The following is a 20,925-nucleotide window of genomic DNA, read 5'->3' on the forward strand; positions in this document are numbered from 1 at the left end:
GGTATAGATAGGGGCTCTGGGGCAAGTGATGCTCTGTCTTCTTGGTGCTTGGGGGGGGGGGTTCAACAGTGGGATGGCTTCTAATGTCCTGGCCCCACTGGTGGACCTCCTGATGGCACTGGTATTTCTGGCCACTCTGTGATACAGAGTGTTGGACTGGATGGGCCTTTGGCCTGATCCAACATTGGCATCTCTTATGTTCTTAACCAATCTCTGTAGTCTGGAGATGAGCTATAATACCGGGGGACTCCGAGGTCGAACCTGGAGGCTAGCCTCCCTATGGGAGATCCAGGTCAAATCCCCACTTCATCACGAATCTCATTGGGTGATCTAGGGTCAGTCACTCTCCCTCTCAAACCTAGGGTTGCCAGCTGTGGGTTGGGAAATTCCTGGGGGTTTGGGGGTGGTAGCCTGGGTTTGGGGAGGGGAGGGACCTCAGCAGAGTATTATGCCACAGAATTTGCCCTTCGGAGCAAGCGTTTCCTCCAGGGGAACTGATCTCTGTAGTCTGGAGAACGACTGTAATTCCAGGAGAACTCCAGGTCCCACCTGGAGGTTGGTAACTCTACGCCCTCAGAGGGTTGTTAAGGGGACATTAAAGTGGGGGAAAGAAGAACACTGAGCGCTGCCCTGAGCTTACTGGAGAAAGGATGGGATAAAGTGTACTCCAGAGAAAGAGCAAGACCCAGCTAGAGAGTAAAACGGAAACCCTCTCGTCGCCAGACCTCTTCACGGCCGAATAGCTAGACATACTCTCACCTTTCCCCCGTTCGTGTATCTATGGATCCAGACGGTGCTGAGTCCAGGGATATTCAAACACACATACATGACCCCCAAGCAAGGGAGGATCTCGTACCACATCCCGACTGCGCTCTCCGGCAATACCACCACCTTCACTCAGTCTCTCTCTCTGTCCTAAAGACACACAGAGTAATCACCACGCATGCGTGAAAGCATGTAACCGACTCTCCGACCTTTCCCAGAATGCATCGCGCACCACGGTAGTAGTCAGCGGCTGTTGCTAAGGTGACAAGGACAGCCGAATAAACAAGCTGGTTAGATGTGTGTATGGCTGGCATGCCGGGAACGAGGAGGTCTGTGAAGGTTGCGGAGCATGCTGGGAGTGGCCGTCCCGCCCGGGGTATGTCGGGAATAGGAATCTCTATGACAACCATGAGGCCTGGAATAGTGGTGCGTCCCTATGCCCGTGGAGGAGGTGTCGCTTTGGGGGCGGCCCTTTTTTCGGTACTCCCGCGAGAGGAGGGATGGCGAATGCGCGCACCAGTCAGAGCTGAGGCGGACGGAGGAGGAAGGCCGGCTGCATCTGCGATGAAGGAGGATAAGGAGAATGCCAGGCCGAAGGAGAAGCGAGGCGGGCCTCTCACCCCGACCGGACTAGGAGTAGCCATGGCCGGAGCGGACGCCAAAGGAGGCGGTGAGCCTGATAGGCTGGAGCGGCCTAAGGAAAAGAAAGAGACGCTCAGCAAGGTGCGGTCCAGCTCGCCTGCCTGCCTGCCTGCGCGCGCTCGGAGGGGCTGCCCCCGTTGGGGCGGTGGAGCTTTTCTGTGGCTTCCGCTTGTTCCGGCTGCGTTGCAGTCAGACTGTTTCCATGCCTGTAGAAAACTAGCGTGTCACGACGGACTCATCTTCTTGACGTACAGGTTTTCTTTCTGTGAGGACTTTTGTTGTTGGGCGAATTCACGTTGAGCCTTCTGTACGTTCAGTTGCTATAATGTGGAGCTTTTCCTGAACTGTGCCGTTTTAGACTGCCCTGGGATGGTGGGTTTCCATGTTTGACTAATTGCATATAGAAAGATAGCGAGGAGGCTGCTAGGGTGAGCCTAACAAGCTAGTTTTCCACGTGCAGGGAAACTGGGGCCAATATACTAAAAATTTTCCCAACACCAGCGCTACTCTCCTTGAGCTAGCTTACAGTCAGGTGCTGGAGCTAGCTTACAGTCAGGTGCTGGAGCTGTCCCTTGGCTTTACTGTTTCTGGATGCATTAAAGTATGTTTCCATTTTTGACTCATTGTATGTAAGCAACCAGCACACCAAATAGAAGAGTATGATGAACCCTTTTCCTTGACATGGTTGTTTCCTAGTAGAATTGTGTGTGTGTTTCTTTCAAAACATACAAACTCCCTATTGGCATAATTGGTAAGCTTAAAGCTGTGTGTTTTGATGAGAAATTTTGATTGAGTTTGTTGACTTTGTAAACTGACCTCAAGTTATGCCCCTCTTCTGATCACGCTAAGGGCTTCTGGAGGGGTGAGGTCACAAATGAGCTGTCTCTGCCATTGGTGGTCACTGCTGCAAGGTACTGAAGTGGCACACACTGGGCTCTGTAATAACAAAAATGCAATCAAAGAGACTTTGACCCTTTTGTGTATAGCTTTCTTGTTGTCTGTCATTTTGAAGTGTGTTTTAGTGGGAAGAATGCGGTCTGAGAAAGTTTTGAACTTCTACCCACATTAGGTTCTTAATCTCCCAACTATGGTGTGCTTTTGCTAGATGCCACTATAGATTTCTAAAACGTTAGAAGTTACCACTAATTGATTTTTGGTTGTCACACCATCTTTCTGGAACAGCTTCCCAGAAGTGGTCAGGTGGGTGCCCTTCCCACATTTTTGGAAGCATGTAAAGCAATATTGTTCAAGAGTGTATTTGATGGGGAATGATATTTTTCCCAGGTTTCTGGGAAAGAGGCATTGTAATGGAGATAGTGGTGATACTGGATATGTGTCTTAGCTGTTCTTTTGATTTAGTAGTGCTGTTCCTGTTTGTTGGCACATGCTTTTGTAGGTTGGTTTGAGCTTCTGACAATGGAGTGAGAGGTGGGATACAAATATTTTAATTAATACATACCTCAAAATTCATAAGCTCTTTAATATTTAGTCATGAGCATGGTAATTTTAGTACTTATTACTAGCAAGAAAAAATATGTCTTGCTACTTTTTTCAAAGGTGATCTTTGATGTTGTGGACTGACTGGTAAAAGATGTTAGGTATTTAGTATTATTGGAGGGAAACGCCTTCTAATTTAATAGAAAGGACCAGTGGATGTGAGTGGTGTTTATGCAATAGGAGCATTAAATATGTATTTACAAAAGTGCATTAGGCTCCTATGAATAATTTTTTAATGAATCTGTAACCAACTGACCATGGGATCCTTCGCTAAACTGTAGCTTGCACTAAAGCTCTTCTGCAAGTGGAAACACAAGGAAAAGATGGTGGTGCCCGCTAGCGCTAAGCAAGACTTATTGTATTCCCACTTGTGCAAGATTTTGGTGCAACCTGTTTCTGGGCACTAGATATTGCACATGATCTTACTTAGGTAAAACTGCTCTAAGTTCATTTATGTGTACACTTGTGCATGACTGGATTTAAGCTTATATGTGGGGGTTCCCTTCAAAGATCTCTAACTGTTTTGGGATGTAATAAATGTCAAAAAAAAAGGAGTTTGCAGAGTGTATCCGGAAAGACAAGATGTTTGTAAAAATGATTTTTTTCCTCCCTTTAAGGTAGTGATTCGACGCCTGCCTCCCAGTCTGACCAAGGAACAGCTTGAAGAACATCTCCAGCCTTTGCCTGAGCATGACTACTTTGAATTCTTTGCTAATGATTCGAGGTAAAAGGAACTTGGGTCCCTTGGTTGTGTTGCATGTAACAATGGCATGTCATGAATGTCTTTCAGTTTTACACCCGTCTGCGTTGTGTATATATGCAGTCATCACTCAGCAACGTTTCCTTATACATTGCCATTTTCTGTCCTTCTGCAGTTTGTATCCACACATGTTTTCCAGAGCATACATCAACTTTAAAAACCAAGAAGACATAGTTCTATTCAGGGATCGCTTTGATGGTTATGTTTTTGTTGATCACAAAGGCAAGTAAGCCTAAAACTTAGTTCTATCCTATTTCTTTATTTATATTTAGACATATATTAATTGAGGTAATGAGACTGTAATTCTGGAAGCACCCATGTCTTTTAACCTAGATTTCAGAGAATTTATTTGCAAGTTAGTTTAGTATTTCTGCCTAGCTGCCGCAACAGCCCTTAGTGTGTTTTCCTAAACATAAGTCCCATTAGCATCAGTCAGGCTTGCTTCCAAGTAAGTATGTCAGGGCACTCAGGGCAGGTGGTTCTCTCCTTTTGCAGTGCTGAAGCAGTGATGAGCTGAACCCATCCTAAAGGTCCTAGCACTACTGCTTGGGAGTGACTTGCTTTGCAAGCTGTAAAAATTGTGTGCGTTTGGTTGTGAGTTTGTGTGTATGTGTGTGGTGAAGGGGCATAACTAATGCCAGCCCTCTTCCTCAAGATCCACAAGGGCTGTCTTTGGGGCCCCAGTACTTTTCAGTAAACATAAAGATGCATTGAAAATTTCTGATACAGAACTTAATTGCAGTGGCATGCATGCAGGACAGGTAGTTGTGCTCCAGCAGCCCATCATAGGATGCTGCTTTTGCATCCTGCACTTGAACAGCAGCAGTTGAGCCAGCACTACAGGATCATTCTGCTTGTATTCTTTTTTCTTTACCATTCTTCATATAACCAAATTTATTTTTATAAAGTAGTGCTGCGGTAGTCTCTGTTGTTCAAGAAACACTTGTTCACTGAGCTTCAACAGTTAATCCATGTGTGTCAATTCATTATAATAATTTTCCCATTTGAAAAAAAAATTAATACATAATCTGTTGTGTTGTAGTTTCAGGGGCAATTCACAGGCCACATTTCTTGCCTGTATGAGCACAACTGATATTCAGGCCATAGAGCCTGGCCTGCTCATGTGGGTAAGCAATGTGTTGTGTGAAACTGGCCCTTGAACACATTTTTTCAACGGGGGGGAAGCCTCTTCTTAAAAACCAACCATTATGTTAAGAATTTTTTTCAATGTATGAATAGGTCTGGAGTATCCTGCCATAGTGGAATTTGCACCATTTCAGAAAGCTGCCAAAAAGAAGAATAAGAAAAAGGATGCCAAAGCTGGGACCATTGAAGATGGTTAGTAACAATTGTTGCTTATTGTATGTGATTTTATTTGGCATTCTAGTGGAGAATCAGTGCATTGGTGGACTTTGTGGATGCACATGGCAGTTGCTGTAATAGTAGAAAAGGTGGTTTAAAATTTTACATATAATGTATCACCTGACAACTTCAGGCTGTACTGCCATATCATGCATACCTGATCTTGGTCATAAGATTTCTGATCTTATGAGGCAGACACACAGTACAGAAACAACAGCTTCTTAAGATTACTTTCATGTTTTTAGTTACAGTAATTAGCCTGAGTACAAGTGAAATGTGGGATGTGGTTGTTTTTGATTATATCGCTTGCCTCCTAGTTGATCTGATGTACTTCAAAGATAATATGTATTTGGTTTTAGGACTTGTTGCAGTGCAAGCTTCAGACTTGCATTATTACTAGTATCTAGAAATAGTCATTTGAAGGAAAGATCTCTTGAGTAGATAAGCATCTGACATTACTGCTAGGACTACTAACTTCTGGTTTAATTTTTTTGCTGAATGATGGATGTGAAAGTATGTGTTTCTTTATGACATGCACACTTTTTGTTCCTCATCAGATCTAGAGTATAAGAAATTCTTAGAGACCTACAGCGCTGATGATGAAAAGCTAACATCCACTCCTGAGACTCTGCTAGAAGAAATAGAGGCAAGAAACAAAGAACTGATAGGTACAAAAAGAATTTTACCACTATGAATTTGAACATGCTTCCTTGAGAATATCTAGTATGTTTTTGTGTCTGTTTTAAAAACAATATATTGTTACCCCTGCTGCTTCTACAAAGGTCATATTTTGAGTGATTCCTTTCATTTTTAGTGACAGGGAGGAAATATATTACACATTGTACAAAACAATGCATGCAAGTCCCATGCTCTTTGCCATGGTGCTGCTTTAGTCTGAACTCCTTTTTTCCCCTTAGTGTGTAAGTGGAGTTAAATGCACCCTTACCTGCATGCAAGGGCAGGTGGAAATGCAGGGAAGAACAAGCAGCTAGAATGTAGCATCATCAACATATTTCTTGACTATTCCAGTTTTGCTCCTTGTGTTATGTGCATTCATCAGGAAATACTTAGGCTTAAGCTATATATACCCCTCCCCTCATATAAAAAACTAACAATTTAAATAGGAAATAACCTGGACTTCAAAAGATTTATTTAAAAAGAGTATCCACACACTTAGCCAAAAACATGTGAGGTAGTTTATAAAAGTTTTAAAACAAAAGCAGTATCACATATAAAACAAATCCACAGCATAAAATCTCAAGAGGCCACAATATTAAATCTCAGCAAATAACTATTTTTTCTTAGAGCTAAAGCAATAAAACTAGAAAAACATGGAGTAGAACAAAAATCCAAGCAACCAAAAATCAAAAAAACTAAAGCAACCACTTCCCTTTGATATCAAAACACAAATGCCTGAGAGAGAAATGTATTTGGGGATGGAGTTCCCAAGTTAAACTGCCTTAGTTTCTGAAGATGGTTGTACAGAGATTAGGCCCTCTTAACTGTTGGTTAGGTTCATATTGAAGAAGTTGATTTTTCAGTCACCTTGATTCCAGGCTGTCTAGGGCAGAGGTGACCGAACGTAAGAGCCACACAGAATAAACATCAGATGTTTGAGAGCCGGAAGACATGAACAAGTATTACACACACATTTTTATTGGAAAATAAGCAAATTTACTTTTTATTAACATTAAATGAGACTGCCAAAAATAAAAAACAAGGGGTAAAAAAAGAGATATTGATAATGATATTTATTTGTCCAATGATATTTATTTATTTGATAATGATATTTATTTGTCTAAGAGAGAGAGAGAGGTGGAAAAAAAGAATGAAAGAGGTGGAAAGAGAGAGAGAGAAACAAAGAAAGCAAATAGATGGGGGAGGGTGGGGAAGGAAGGGAGAGAGACAGAAAGAGAAAGAAACAAAGAAAGCAAATAGATGGGAAGCCTGCCAGGAGCCACAGAATTTGTGTGAAATAGCCATATGCGACTCCCGAGCCACAGTTGGCCACCCCTGGTCTAGGGCTTTCAAGATTAAAACCAGCACTTTGAATTGTACCTGGAAACAAACAGACTGCCTTCAACAGGAATGGGTCATGCTACTTGTCACTTACATCAGATAGCATTCTTTCTGACAGTACTGTAATATTACTAGGTGACTATGGTTTCTCCATACCAGGTTACCTGCAACAGAGTCCTTTGCAGGTATAAATGACAAGAGTGGGAAAGAGCTAGTTTAAGCATATTCAGTGGGATTTTTTCTAGCATTACACTACAAACTGCTTTTGAAAGTTACATCTGTTTCCAAACTATCCCCAAACGTACCTGTCGCAGTTACTTAATGGTTGTTTTTGAATGCAGTATGCTGATCTGTTTGTCTCTGAGCACATTTCTGTCAGAAACTATAAGTGCTGTAAAGCTCTGTCTCTGCTGGTCTCCTCCTCTTGTTCTTGTTTCATTAAATGACCTATCAAAATTTTCAACTGTGGTATTGCAGATAGACTCTTTATATACGGAACTGTAGATTGACAGCCCTGGATGTAATCCATTCACAGCTGCAATACCTAAAAGTGGATGCACCAAAAAGGTGTAGTCTTGTAACAAGCTATTGTAATAAGCCCCAAATAGATTTTCTCAGGCAAAGTAATCTGGTTTTCAGAACAAAATATCTGAACCTCCATTGAAAAAGCTTTCAGAAACATGCCCCAGAAAGTTAGTCTGACTGAATCCAATAGGACTTACTCCTGAATTAACTGCACAGTTGGATACTACTGTGGTTGACTTCTGTGTTGGGAGGTCTTAATCTAATTTTCTCTCTTTCAATGCTTAGCAAAAAAGACCACTCCTCTGTTGAACTTCTTGAAAAACAAGCAGGTGAGTATTCTTCCAGAGCTAGAGATTCTCTTACTCTAATATGTGCACGTGTGAGCTGCAGAAAAACTTCTACAAATAATTGGAAGAGAAAGTGCTGGACTTTTCCAGTCTTATTGCAGGCAGAGATATTTTCCACTTTCTTGGGATAGAACATTAGTACTATTATGTCCACCCCTGTCCTAGTTTAATAGTTCTGGCTGCTCACTTTCATTATTGAAGTTTGGAGTAAATACAGTGGTTTTACAAATCTTGTTCAGTACTTTTGTGGATTAGTAACTTTTTCAAGAAGTATCTAATAGTTGCCTTTTTAAAAAAGTAGCCATAATTTTGTATTCAGTGTGGGGGGGTGTTCCTAACCCAGGGTTTTCTCTCTCATTTCATTTTTCCATTTCAGAGGCTGAGAGAAGAAAAACGAGAGGAGAGGAGGAGGCGGGAACTAGAGAGAAAAAGACAAAGGGAAGAGGAGAGGAGGAAATGGAAAGAAGAGGAAAGGAGGAAAAGGAAAGAAGCTGAAAAAACAAAGAAGGTGGAAAGATGTCCAGAGAAGGAAAGGGACAGATCCAAGGATGAACCAAAGATTAAGGTATCGCTTTGTTCTTGGAGGATAAACACTGCCCTCGTGCACACATTCATGAAATGTTGTGACAAGGCAAACAAGTACCTAGAATATGGCTCAGTAGTATTTGCATGCCACTGTTTCATACATATACGCAGTCTTTTAAGATTGCTGCTCTGTGCATGTTTTCTTGAGAATAAATTCCAAGTGAGCCTGCGGATGACTGCTCCATAATAAAACCATAGTAATGCTGTTGGGCAGCTCTGGTTTATGTCCTAGCATGGAGATTCTTTTATAAGTGTGATGCAGCGCATGAATTTCCTCATGCATAGATACTGCACTACTGTCCTCTCAGGACATAGCCTGGTTGAAGCCAGTACTTCCGGTGCAGAGGGTGAAATGACTTGCAGTGCAAACCTTATGCAGAGTTACTCCAGGCTAAGCTAACTGAAATCAACAAGCTTAAAAATGGAGTCAGTCAGCATAGAATTGCACTCCTTCTCTCCCCAGCCCCACAAAGCTTTCAGTATTTGCTCACATTCATCCCTTGTTTCCCTGCTGTCTCTCTTAAGTTGTCTCTTCCACTGGTTGAAATCTAGGTTGCAAACTCCCGTGAGTGGAGATTTGTCTCTTGCACTTGCTGATCATATGCTGCTCTCAAAAATGCGATATATGTTGGTGGCACTGCAAAAGCAAACAGAACATGCCAGTAACATTATAATCAGGAGTGGACAAGATCATCTTTATTTCACTAGCGATTTGTTAGAGTATATAGGAAATAGAATAAATCCATACAAAACACAGGTAAGTGCTCAACAGCCATGCATAATAGAAATAACTAGTTCTGGTAGTATCCCCTGCTCTTCTTATATTACATAATAGACCCCCTCTTTGTAATAATAGACTTGTCCCCCTTAGCACAGGTTAGCATTAGAGTTAATTTAGTAAGGAAAAAAACTAAATTTGTTCTCTTCCTAGCTACTTAAGAAGCCAGAAAAAGATGAAAGAGACTTTGAAAAAAAGGAAAAGGCCAAGAAACTGGAGAAAGAGAGTCTGAGGGAGGAAAAGGCTGCCAGTGCAATCAGCAGTGCGCCAGCCAAGCGCTCCGATGGGGAGGTTAAAGAGGAGAAGGCCAAAAAGTTAGTGTTCTCCTTTCAGTACGTATCCTTGTTTAATAGAATATGCTGGTTAACTAGGTTGTCTTATCCAGGAACTGCTCTTGAATTAAAATCTGCTAGCGTTCCAAATTGGAACTGCGGAAGTAAACACAGAATTTCTGGCAAATCACAGAACAGTTCACCGTTTGGTCTTTCAAGCAGTTTACAAATGTCTCCAAGTAGGTACTGAATGATGTAACTGAATTAGGGCCTCGTGACTGTGACAAGCAGGTCTTAGAATTGTGTGTGCCTTATGAGTACATTCATCAAGGTGGTGGGACTGGCTCATCACCCCATGTTGAATGGCAAACCTGGGTTTGTTGTTGTGTAATGTGTGGAATGATCCTGAGAAATCTTAAATCTATCAGACTGGTCTTTAGTTATCTTGCCTAAATTACAAGGGACAATGTTGTCTTTGGTTGTGGCTTTCAGTACTGTAACTTGAACTAATACCTAAATTTTGCCTGGGGTTGTCATGATGCTTAGTTATCCGTGCCGATGCTCTCTTGTTTAATTGTCCAGTACTTTAATTGAACTTCCAAATCTCTCTCTTTAAGCAGATTGGAAGATGATTGTGGCAAAGACTACAGAGAAAGAGAGCGAGAGTATGACCGGGACCGAGAGTATGAGAGAATCCAGCGTGAGAGGGACAAGCTTAGGCGCCAGGAAGATGAACGGCGGAGGCAGAAAGAACGCTTTGAGAAAGAGAAGGTTTTCAGAAGAAAAGAGGAAGACATGAAAAAGGAAAGAGACTGTTTGCGAGAGAAAGGAAAGCGGTCTGAATTGAGTGACTATCTAGGCAATATGGAGAAACCCGAGAAAGTAACCAAAGAGGATAAAAAAGAAGAAACGGCTAAGAGGGATCGCATTAGAAACAAGGTGCTGACTCTGTGATCTGTTTTCACTATTTGCCAGGCTGTGCATTTAGCTTTTGTGATAAGTTGTTTAGGGGAAGTGATAAACTGCCACAAACTCATCTGTATTTATTAATATCATACAAGGTCTAAATGTTGATTCATAATGCAGCTTACTTCTAGCTAAAGATTAATACATTTGCAGTTAAAGTCCCTTTTTCAGGCAGATTTATTTTAAATTTTAAAAGTGTCATATTATATAAAACAACTGGTTTTATTATATAAAACACACACATACACACACACACACATATATATATATATATATATATATAACATCTGGATTGGCACCTGAGTTGCCAGAATATTTGTGTTTAGGTCCTGCACACTGCATTGTATGCTAGAATACCTGGCTGTGCTATAAAAAGGTCACCTGTTCTTTCTCCAAAGAGTTCAGGGTGAGTCACAAGCAATGCTACCTCTAAGCTATGGCGTCTTGTGAGCAAAAATTCTACTTTGTGAGCTACTGGCATTAAAGTTGTGAGCGAGTGATTTGGCTGCTGCATAAATTAGTTTGCTCTGGAGCCATCCTTCCTGAGCTAAGACAAAACTCTGTGAGCCGGAGGCTAAAAAACTGTGAGCTAGCTCACACTAACTAAGCTTGGAGGGAACACTGTCACAAGTGGCTGTCTAATACTCGACTCCCCCCAAGTTAGGCTGAGAGATAGTAAAATAGCCTAAAATGGCCCAGTAAGCCTCAAGGCTAGGAGAGATCTTGAACTCAGGACTTTCTGACTGAAGTCCAACACTGATCACTGATCTGCATTAAACTGAAAGCAGCTTATCACAACAGAATGTATTGTTAATGTTTCAGGATCGCCCAGCCATGCAGCTCTACCAGCCAGGGGCTCGAAGTCGGAGTCGTTTATGTGCATATGATGAGAGCTCTCCAAAGTCGCCTGATCAAGCAGTGGATAAAAAGCTGGAATGTGAGACGATGAACACAAAAGAGGAAGACTGATGAGCCGTGGGTTTTTGGACCAACCCAGCAGCCAAAGAGCATGAACTGCGCAGTCCAGAAGTGCCTTGGAGGAGGAAGAGGGAAAAGGGGGACAGTACTTTTGGATGTCTCTGGTTTCAAAGCCTCAATGCAGAGTCGAGACTCAAACTGTATTCTCGAAGTTCATTGTCACGGGCGGGAGGAGGAGATGGTGATTGTGGCAGCGAACTGCAAGGGGGAAGAAAGCTTTCCAATTTCTTAGAAATAGGCGTAATTGCCCCCCAGATAAGTCATGTGACTAAGGGTATCCCAACGCCATGCTCTCTTTGAAATAGTAGCCATGTACCAGTATTTGCACTTAAATACAGCCATCTTGGACCCTCAGGATTGCTCAAGTGTTAATGCCTTTATCACTGCGCTGTGTGGAATCTGTAACTAACCAGGGTGGGGGAAAGTAGTTCTAGCGCTGAGAGAGGTTTTTGTCTGTGGAGCTGCTTGCAGCTGATAGCAGAATGTGTTTTTAGATCAGGAGGCCGCTACACTTTGCTTATTTCCCCCCATTACGACTATAAAATCTTCACTGAAATGAGAGGATTTTTTGTTCATACCTTGTGTGATATCCAAATACTGATGCAACTTCATTTAGCTGTGTAGTCATTTCCAGCTTTTCCTCTTTTCCTAGTGCTAGAGGGGAAAACGTTCCATTTCAGTTCTTCATTGTCTCTCCTGAGGCATTAGAGTGTCTTGCAACCCAGGAAGAACTTTTACTAAGAGTTGCAGCTCCTCCTTATTGCTAACACAACACAGCTATTTTGTACTTAATAAAACTCTTGAGAGATACCATTTAAAACTTGCTTAAATTATTTCTGGCATGTTTGAATGTGCACGTAGTTTCCAGTTTGCCTTCTGATGTGGTCTTCTGAATTGCTCGTGATGCCATCCAAAGGTGCCTTTAAGTGGATGTTCCTGATCCTTTTCCAGCTTGGTAGTGCATTTAAGTCTATATCCTGCCTTCTGACTGTGCTAGTGCACTACTGAAGTCAGATATTTACACTACACCCCCGGTACATTACTTTGACACCAAAAGTCATAGCCCTAATGTTTTCTTACAGAATGCAGTACACAGGTGTGTCAAAATAATAAATGTATATATCAATTGACTTTTTGCAGCTGTTTAGTGGTAGCCGTATTGTAATGCCAGGGCTGGTGTAGCACACTAGCTAAGCATGGGACCTCTGCCTTTAGAATTCATTGCTTCAAAAGTCAGCTCTGCCATGAACTCATCATAAGAAGAAGAGTTAGTTTTTGTACCCTGCTTTTTTCTACTGTAAGGAGTCTCAAAGTGGCTTTCAATCTCCTTCACTTCCTCTCCCTACAACAGGCACCTTGTGAGCTAAGTGGGGCTGAGAGAATTTTGAGAGAACTGTAACTGGCCCAAGGACACCCAGCAGGCTTCATGTGGAGGAATGGTGAAGCAAACCCCGTTCTTCAGATCAGAGATCACTACAACACACTGGCTATCACACCAGCTTAGGTAGCTAGAAACCAGTATACTCTCAGGTGAATTCAGTCTTCCATTCCAATGTAAAGGTAATAGAAACTGCTGACCTTTACAGATCTGTCTCTCAGGACGTGAAAACTAGAAGCAGCTTAGAACACAAAAGAGTACCACACAAATAGTTTACAGTATTAGTAAGATCTGCCTTGTCCCATGCACAAATGAGGCAGATCACACTTGACCTGCAGACTGGGAGAAGTGCTATGATATCTATGTGCCTGCTGTAAGGCACATCTATGAAAGGCCCATGCTCAGCCCTGTTCTCGGCCTGTGTCTTCTTGCCTCCATACAGTTTACATACTGCTGCTGAGTTTTGGGGCTTTTATATCCAACAATAAAGTTACAGCAGGTTGATGTGTTAGGCTGATGTATCAGAGCATGTACGCATTTAGAATCCTAGCCAAATTTGTTTTCTATCCTGTAACCTACTGGAATTATATTCTTTGGTTTACTTCTTATTTAAATTTTAAAAAATTAAAAAATTGCTTTCTATATGGTTGCCAACCTCCAGGTAGTGGCTGCAGATCTCCCGCTATTACAGCAGATTTTCAGACAACCGATCAGCTCACCTGGAGAAAACAGCTGCTTTGGAAGATGGTCTCTATGGCAGTACACCCCATTGAAGTCCCTCCCCTCCAAACCCTGTCCTGAGGCTCCACCCCCAAAAACTCCAGATAGTTCCCAACCCAGAGCCGGCTACCCTACTTTCTTAAAACAAGCAGGGTTTAATTTTTAAAATGGGTGCTGCTGCTCTATCCCATAATTCTTGTGACTAAAGGGTTGTGCCCCACCCAAAAAATTGTATTTATTAGAGCTTCAATAATATGGCTTGAGCCCTGGTACAAATTGAGTTCCAGTCAAAAGTGCTAATACACTGTGTGTATGAACTCCAACTTCAGAGCACCTTCAGTCCCTGGGTCTCATTGCTGGGGAGACATTTGGCTAAACTGCTGCATTTGCTATTAATTAAGGGGAAATGCCATTGTTTTTTCTTTTGTCCTCGCAACCTGAAAGCTTGTTTTGTACCCAGCACCAACTGATCTAATTCACTTTTGTCTGCAGCATGGCCTCTTTTCCACTTTAAGGCTACAATTACAGACGTTGCCACTGTGCCTTCAAACGAACTTATTATTCCTTCCCCCTCTTCTTTTTTTTTGTACTGACCATCCAGCCTCATGGAGAATTCTACAGAACTCAAAAGCTTGCAGACTATTTTGTGGTACTTTGGTTGGTCCAGTAAAAAGTATTTACTCCACTTCTGTTCTCGAAATTTGTCAACAAACAAGCGACTTGTGACTTTCAATCATAATACAAATTCATTTACATGTGAGGGTGCCCAAAAGTATAAAATAGAAAGCGGCCAAATGTATTGTGGTAAGGTTTATAAGACCTATTAAAATCAGAACAATATTTTATCCCCGCCTTAATCGTAGTGGAAAAGTTCTGCAGAATAGACCTCGAACAGATGACGTCAAAGGAGAAAAGGCACGCCTTTATGGGATACGTGTTTCGCCAGGCGTAGAAATGTTCCTTGAGTAACACCAGGGGTCGCTGTAGCTGAGGAAACTCTAGCCCGCTTTTTCCTGTCTTTTCTCTCCTCCGTCACTTGATGCTCCGCCTTTCCTTTCTCTCTTCCGCTGCGACATTGTGGTGAGCGGCTGTGAGGTCTTGGCCATGGTAGGTGAATCCGTTGCAATCCTCGGTCGTGGCTCCTTCGCAGGCTTCTGGGAGTCAGTCTTGGCTCTCTCGGGGGTCCCCACGAATGAGCCCAAATGGAGTTAGTAACCCGAACGGTACTCTGAAAACTTGGGAGCTCCGGTTGTGTCTTCCCCCCGCCGCTTCCACTAGTAGTTTGTGGGCCTCTGGAGGCAAAAACAAATCCAGAGGATGGGTGAGGGAGGCTTTAACTGAAGCCAGTGATTTCCGGGGTGAGGGCGAGAGACTGCAATAATAATAGTTACTTAGCATTTGTATGCCGTTTTTAGTGTTCAAAGTGCTGTATTTCACTGCTGTCATTCTTGCACCAGTCGGCCGGTGTTATTACTCTTGTATTACCCCTGTATTGGGGGTGGCTGAGACAAAGGCTGGCTTAAGGATGCCTACTGGCTTTGTACCTGAGGTTTCAACCGGGGACCTCCCAGATCTCAGATCTCTCTCTTAGCCCCTACGCCACACCTGCTTAGTGGGAATAGGTTTTTCTTGGTTGAATCAATAGCAAGTGTTGCTCCACTTTTCAGTCTAAATTGGCTCCCAGATTATTAAAATCATTCATAACGATATAATGCAAGCAGTGCTCCCTCTAAGCCCTCACCCCGGAAATCACTGGCTTCAGTTAAAGCCTCCCTCACCCATCAAATTTTCTGGATTTTTTTTTTACCTCCAGAGGCCCACAAACTACTAGTGGAAGCGGCGGGGGGAAGACACAACCGGAGCTCCCAAGTTTTCAGAGTACCGTTCGGGTTACTAACTCCATTTGGGCTCATTCGTGGGGACCCCCGAGAGAGCCAGTTTGGTGCAGTGGTTAAGTGTGTGGACTCTAATCTGGGAGAACCGGGTTTGATTCCCCACTCCTCCACTTGCACCTGCTGATGTGACCTTGAGTCAGTCACAAGCTCTGGCACAGCTGTCCTTGAAAAAGAGCAGTTTGTGTCAGAGTTCTCTCAGCCCCACCCACCTCACAGGGTGTCTGTTGTGGAAAGGGGAAGGGAAAGGAGTTTGTAAAACGCTCTGAGACTCCCAAGTGAAGGGCGGGGTATAAATCCAATCTCTTCTTCTTCTTCTAAGTTGAGTTAGTGTGAGCTAGCTCACAGTTTTTTAGCCTCCGGCTCATACATTTTTGTCTTAGCTCAGGAAGGACGGCGCCAGAGCAAACTAATTTATGCAGTAGCCAAATCGCTCACTCACACCTTTAATGCCAAGTAGCTCACAAAGTAGAATTTTTGCTCACAAGACTCCACAGCTTAGAGGGAACATTGAATGCAAGGTGCTTATAATGCACAATCTCTGCCAGGTGCTTACAGTTCTTCAGACGATTCCCTCTTTTGTCTGTTAAATCCATATAGAATAATATTTTTCCAATTTATTGTTACCGATCGTCAACTCCCAGTGCTTGATTCTCCACTGCTAGCCCTTCCTGTGCTGCTCTTAAGTGCCACTTAGGGAGGTTTGCACCATGAATGTTATGAAAAGCACCAGTAGGGGGTATATAATTAAGAAATGAGTACCACTGATTAATTCAGGAGAGCTTTACTCCTCTAAGTGTGTGTACATAGAATTACAGTTATGGGTCCGGGTCATAATGCAAACAGGGCTTGTGTGACTGTTTTTCCAAACAAGAAGAATCCCTTACATCTTGTTTTCTGCTGGTAAAGGATATAGTTCATATGGAGGAGCCATTCAGTAAGGAGAGCTCCACATACAATGTGAAGTGATACAGCCCAGACATAGGTTTATCAGCTAAGTGCAAAGTAGGTTTTAGACTCTTTAACTTCACCTTTAGGATTCCCTGGGGCTGTATAACTACAAAATGCAGAGGAGTGGGGCATGTTTGAATTCTACCATGTGTTAATAATTCCATTTACCTAAAGGAAAATAAATAATACCATGAGGAAAAAAGGCAAATTTTTTTAACATGAATCTGTTTATAGGTCTTAATGCATGAAATGAATGAGCCGGAGAACAGCAAGCCCCACCACCTGGGTGCCGGTAGGCAGCCCCTGCCCCTGTGCCATGTGGCCGTAGATAGGGAAAGTAGACTTAGACTCCGTATGTAAACCGCCCAGAGACCCTTCTGAATGTATAAATAAATAAATAGCTTACATGTTACTGTAGGGTGTAGCAGTGACCCAACCAGAACCAGATTGGACCTTGGTGACTGGAGTATTGCAAACTGGGATTGATATGTTGGGAGTTAGAGTCAAATGATTTAAGACCAGGGTTTTTTTTGCAAAACTAACTAGGTGACCTAACATGTTATATAAAGGACAGGGAAATTCTTACCAGGTCCATATTTCTTACCCTGTGCTGCATGGCTCAGGGTAGGCACTGCTTTTCAGGATAGGTACAGTAATGATGGGATGGATTACTTTCCATTTCTTTCAGATATGGAGACTGAAACTCTCCCTACTCATTCTCTTCTCTTCCCCCCTCACGTGAAAGTCTACTGAACTAAGGCTGCGGTCACACGCAACATTAGCCACGCAAGAGATATGGAAGACAGGCGGAGTTTCCGGGCGCGATCTCACCAGCACATCTGGGGAGCGTAGCGCTTCTGTGGCACAACCGAGGCTTCCTCCCGAAACCGCGCAGCAAAAAACTAGTACCTCGGAGGTACTAGTTTCCGGAAACTGCGGGGCAAGGGCGGGCGTCTGATCGCGTTTCCGGTGGCATCCGGCGCCCGCCCATGTCCCCTTGTGAAAAAGGTTTTTTTTTCCCAAGTCCCCATGGTTGCGCACATGCACCCAACGGAGCATGCGCATTCGTAGTGAACACAAAAAAAGAAAACTAGTTCACCGCGCCGTGCGCTTCTTCGTTGCGCGCAGGCATGTGTTGTGATCGACGCCTCTCCGTAACCACAGAAGCTCCACGGTACCTCCACAGAACCTCCACAGGAGGTATGATCGCTTTACTGCGTGTTAGTTTGCCCCAGGGCAAACAGCCACGCTTCCCCCCCGCAGTTTCCTGCCCGTGTGACCGGGGCCTAAGTCTACTATAAGCCCCTTAAACTATTCCAGTTACTGTTTTCACATAATATAAATAAATAAATAAATCTTGCTCGATTCTGACCACATTCTCCTGTGAAGCTTGATTGCTTCCTGTCCTGTTCAGACACATCCACTCTTCAGTGTTGCCATGGTGGAAGACAACCAGCATGACATCTTTGGTTGCCCAAAATTTTTCCAGCTGTTTGAAAAGTTAGGGCCCCCCCCCCAGTACTATAACTAGTACTGTTTGGTTTTTAAAATATTTTTCTTCTCTTTTTCCCCCCAGTCCTCCCACAAGACATTCAAGATTAAAAGGTTTCTTGCTAAGAAGCAGAAACAGAACCGGCCCATCCCACAATGGATCCGTATGAAAACTGGCAATAAGATCAGGTAAGAAGTATACTTAAGCACTCAAAATTTAGCACAGGAATGCTAGCATGAACAGGTCTTAAAATCATTGGCTGAAGAGGTGTTTTTCCCCCTTCTACCTTTCTTTTGTACTTATTTTTGTGATATCCTGCCTGATGAAGAGTTCTGGTGAACGTGAAAACTTGCACACCGTTTGGTGTCTTTTGGCTTGCCCTAATAAAAAGTGTTGTGTGGGTTGTGGGGTTGTTTTTGGATTTTGCTTTTTGGAATATATTTTCCAAGGTTGGAAATATATGGGAATATATTTTCCAAGGTTGGCTCTGCGAAAAGTATTGTCACTGTGATTGGTATATGTGTTGTGGTCAGTTTGCTTCATTGCTGGCCCATTCACTTTGTGAAGACAGAAAAAGCACACTGTAGTTGCAGACACCTTCTATTTCTTTTCTATGCCGTTGGCACACCACTAACTCTTCCTTAGTCCCTGCCACACGAGGGAAAAAAAGGGCGGGCAAAGTGCGGCTTTTAAAAGCCGCACCAAAATAGGCACGCAGCGGCGGGATCATACAGATCCCGTGAGCTGCTGTGCAATTGCTCCCCGGCACGATCAGATACCGGGGAGAAAGCGACGGGAGGCTGCCGAACTGCGCATGTCTGAGCGTGCGCAGTTCGGCCAGGAGCTGGGGATGCGCCAGCGGAAGAACACGCCGGCGATCCCACGGCCGGCTTTGATGCGGCCTTCCGGAAAGAACCACCTTGATAGGTGGTTCTTTTTTGCTGCGGGTTATCGTCGGAAGGGCCGGATCGGGGACGGGTGCTCAACGCTTCCCAGATGTTGCGGTGGGATCGCGCCCGTTTGCGCCGCCCCCGATCCGTCCCTCTCCCAGCCCAAATCCTCTCATGTGACTGGGGCCCTTATTCCCTTGATGATGGCACAAATGCATCAGAATAATGGCCATGGATTCTGCTGCTGGTGAATGGATTATGGGGGACCACTGTGAACTGTTTTCAGTGTTCGCTTGGTGTTGCAGATGGTCTGGCAGTCAGTCTTTTTGTCACAAGTTCTTCTTTGCTTAACAAGTAATTAACATGGAAGTTGCTGCCAGGGGGTGGAGTGATGGCTGCAGGCAGAGAATAGTAGGGACTGCCTTTCCTCACACATTCCCCAGAGAGCACTGCGATCAGGAACACAAAATTGCCTGGCTCTCCCTGGTCCTAAGGATGCCAGGCTGACATCAACCAGGACCAGGGCGTTTTCCTTGGCGGTACCGACTTACTGGAATGAGCTTCCTGGCAAGATCAGGGCCCTGCGGGACCTCTAGCAGTTCCGCAGGGCCGTAAAGACGGAGCTTTTTCACCAGGCATTCCAGTAGGAGCAGCACCTATCGGCCAAGCCTGTGCCGATCTGCCAGCTGAAGCTATCCAAAGTGGGTGCATCGTGGAACGTGTCTCACTTTATTGTATTGTGCCGCCAATGATGTACAAATGGTTTTATAATGTTTATGTGTTTTACTCCGAATTGTATATTGTTTTATTGGTTTTATGTAAGCCGCCCTGAGCCTGCTTTGGCGGGGAGGGCAGGGTAAAAGTTAAATAAATAAATAAATTTCATGCAGGGTAGATCCATCAGTGGCTACTAGCGGTGGTGACTATAGGGAACTGGCATAATCAGTAGACCTCTGAAAACCAGTGCCACCGGCAACATCCTCTTGGCCTTTGTGACCTGTTGTTGGCCCTCCGGAGAACAGGACGCTGGACTGGATGCTCGGATCCAGCAGGGCTCCTGTTATGTCGTCTCCAAGCACGTGTCCGTTGTTTAGATGACTCTCCTAGAACCAGGGGTTCCCAGTGACACAGACAAGCTTTGCCTTAAAAGGGTTCATTCTTAATCTCTTGGTTTTGTTAAACCTGATCTTCCCACTGTGTGTGGGGGGGTTGGTTATTTCTTTCCATATCACTTCCCTGCCTTTCTGTTGTTCTTTCTCACATCACCTGTCCAAAGAGATAGATAGCCTTCATTCGCTAGCAAAAGGCTATAACTTTGGCTACACTATAAGGATTATTGAATGTAGCCTCTGGCTCTGCAGAAGGTAAGCCAGCTTGAAGGTTTCCTAAAGCAGGCTGCAATTACAGTGCTTCATTCTGTGGGAGTACTGCCATTTCCCTGCTGAGAGCAATGCTGTCCCTTTGGATGTGATCTCTCGAGCTGGTGGTGAAATCACCCATCTTGTGGACAGTGACAAGCATGTCGAGATAACTGAGAACAGCGTGAAGACCTTAGAACTGGAAGGACTTTGCTGGGAAAAACGTTTCCTGCACAAATGCATTGTGGTGGGGGTAATTTCTATGATATCAGATAGAATAATGTTTTACCAGACTAGGGAATTCTGGGTGATTAGCGCTACCAGTGGATACCAGTTTAGAAACACTGTTCACTTCCCACAGCTGAGCTGACAGTGTGGCATGGACTGGCCAGATCAAAGTAGTCTCAATATACCCCATATGAGTAGTAAAATATATTTCAGTGGTGCATTTGTGTTTATTTTTTTACGTGCTCCCATTTTGTTTGTAGGAAAGTAATTTTTTTCCTCCTCTGGATACATTAATTTGTCTGAGAGGGGTTGGGGCTGTGAGCTTTGATCAGTTTACTCAGTGAGTTTATCAACCATAGTTCAGTTCAGGGGTCATTTTGTAGAAAAAGAGGTGCAGGAGCTCATTAGCATAGCTTATTTCCATATGCCACACCCCCTGACATCACCGGAAGTGTGTCAGAAGGCAACACCCACCACTCAGGCTCCACTCGACTGTTTTGGATTGCTAGCTATGGGGGGG

At 43.7% G+C, this 20,925-nt stretch overlaps 3 protein-coding genes across 5 annotated transcripts in view; 2 read left to right on the forward strand and 1 right to left on the reverse strand.

Moving 5' to 3' along the window:
- Positions 1–968, reverse strand: part of NDUFA1 (NADH:ubiquinone oxidoreductase subunit A1) — a 9,290-nt gene extending 8,322 nt beyond the window's left edge. Inside the window, exon 1 of the mRNA XM_015427066.1 lies at positions 760–968. Within this exon, the coding sequence (XP_015282552.1) occupies positions 760–861 (102 nt within the window). The 5' untranslated portion in view covers positions 862–968. The remainder of the gene's footprint in view (positions 1–759) is intronic.
- A 220-nt stretch (positions 969–1,188) lies between these two features.
- Positions 1,189–12,546, forward strand: UPF3B (UPF3 regulator of nonsense transcripts homolog B (yeast)). Of its 3 annotated transcripts, none has more exons than XM_015427053.1 (10): positions 1,189–1,488; positions 3,522–3,628; positions 3,780–3,886; positions 4,904–5,002; positions 5,584–5,694; positions 7,856–7,899; positions 8,294–8,482; positions 9,434–9,612; positions 10,170–10,491; positions 11,341–12,546. In XM_015427053.1, exons 1-10 carry the CDS (start codon positions 1,273–1,275, stop codon positions 11,485–11,487), a joined length of 1,521 nt encoding a protein of 506 aa, XP_015282539.1. In that variant the 5' UTR covers positions 1,189–1,272; the 3' UTR covers positions 11,488–12,546. The 3 variants fall into 3 exon arrangements, with proteins under 3 accessions (XP_015282539.1, XP_015282540.1, XP_015282541.1); XM_015427054.1 differs by having other exon boundaries at positions 10,173–10,491; XM_015427055.1 differs by having other exon boundaries at positions 9,434–9,594; positions 10,173–10,491.
- A 2,051-nt stretch (positions 12,547–14,597) lies between these two features.
- Positions 14,598–20,925, forward strand: part of RPL39 (ribosomal protein L39) — a 7,563-nt gene continuing 1,235 nt past the window's right edge. Inside the window, exons 1-2 of the mRNA XM_015427064.1 lie at positions 14,598–14,701; positions 18,014–18,117. Coding sequence (XP_015282550.1) covers positions 14,699–14,701; positions 18,014–18,117 — 107 coding nt within the window. The 5' untranslated portion in view covers positions 14,598–14,698. The remainder of the gene's footprint in view (positions 14,702–18,013; positions 18,118–20,925) is intronic.

Source organism: Gekko japonicus, unplaced genomic scaffold, assembly GCF_001447785.1.
Source record: "Gekko japonicus isolate JY-2015 unplaced genomic scaffold, Gekko_japonicus_V1.1 scaffold425, whole genome shotgun sequence".
Classification (NCBI taxonomy): Eukaryota; Metazoa; Chordata; class Lepidosauria; order Squamata; family Gekkonidae; genus Gekko; species Gekko japonicus.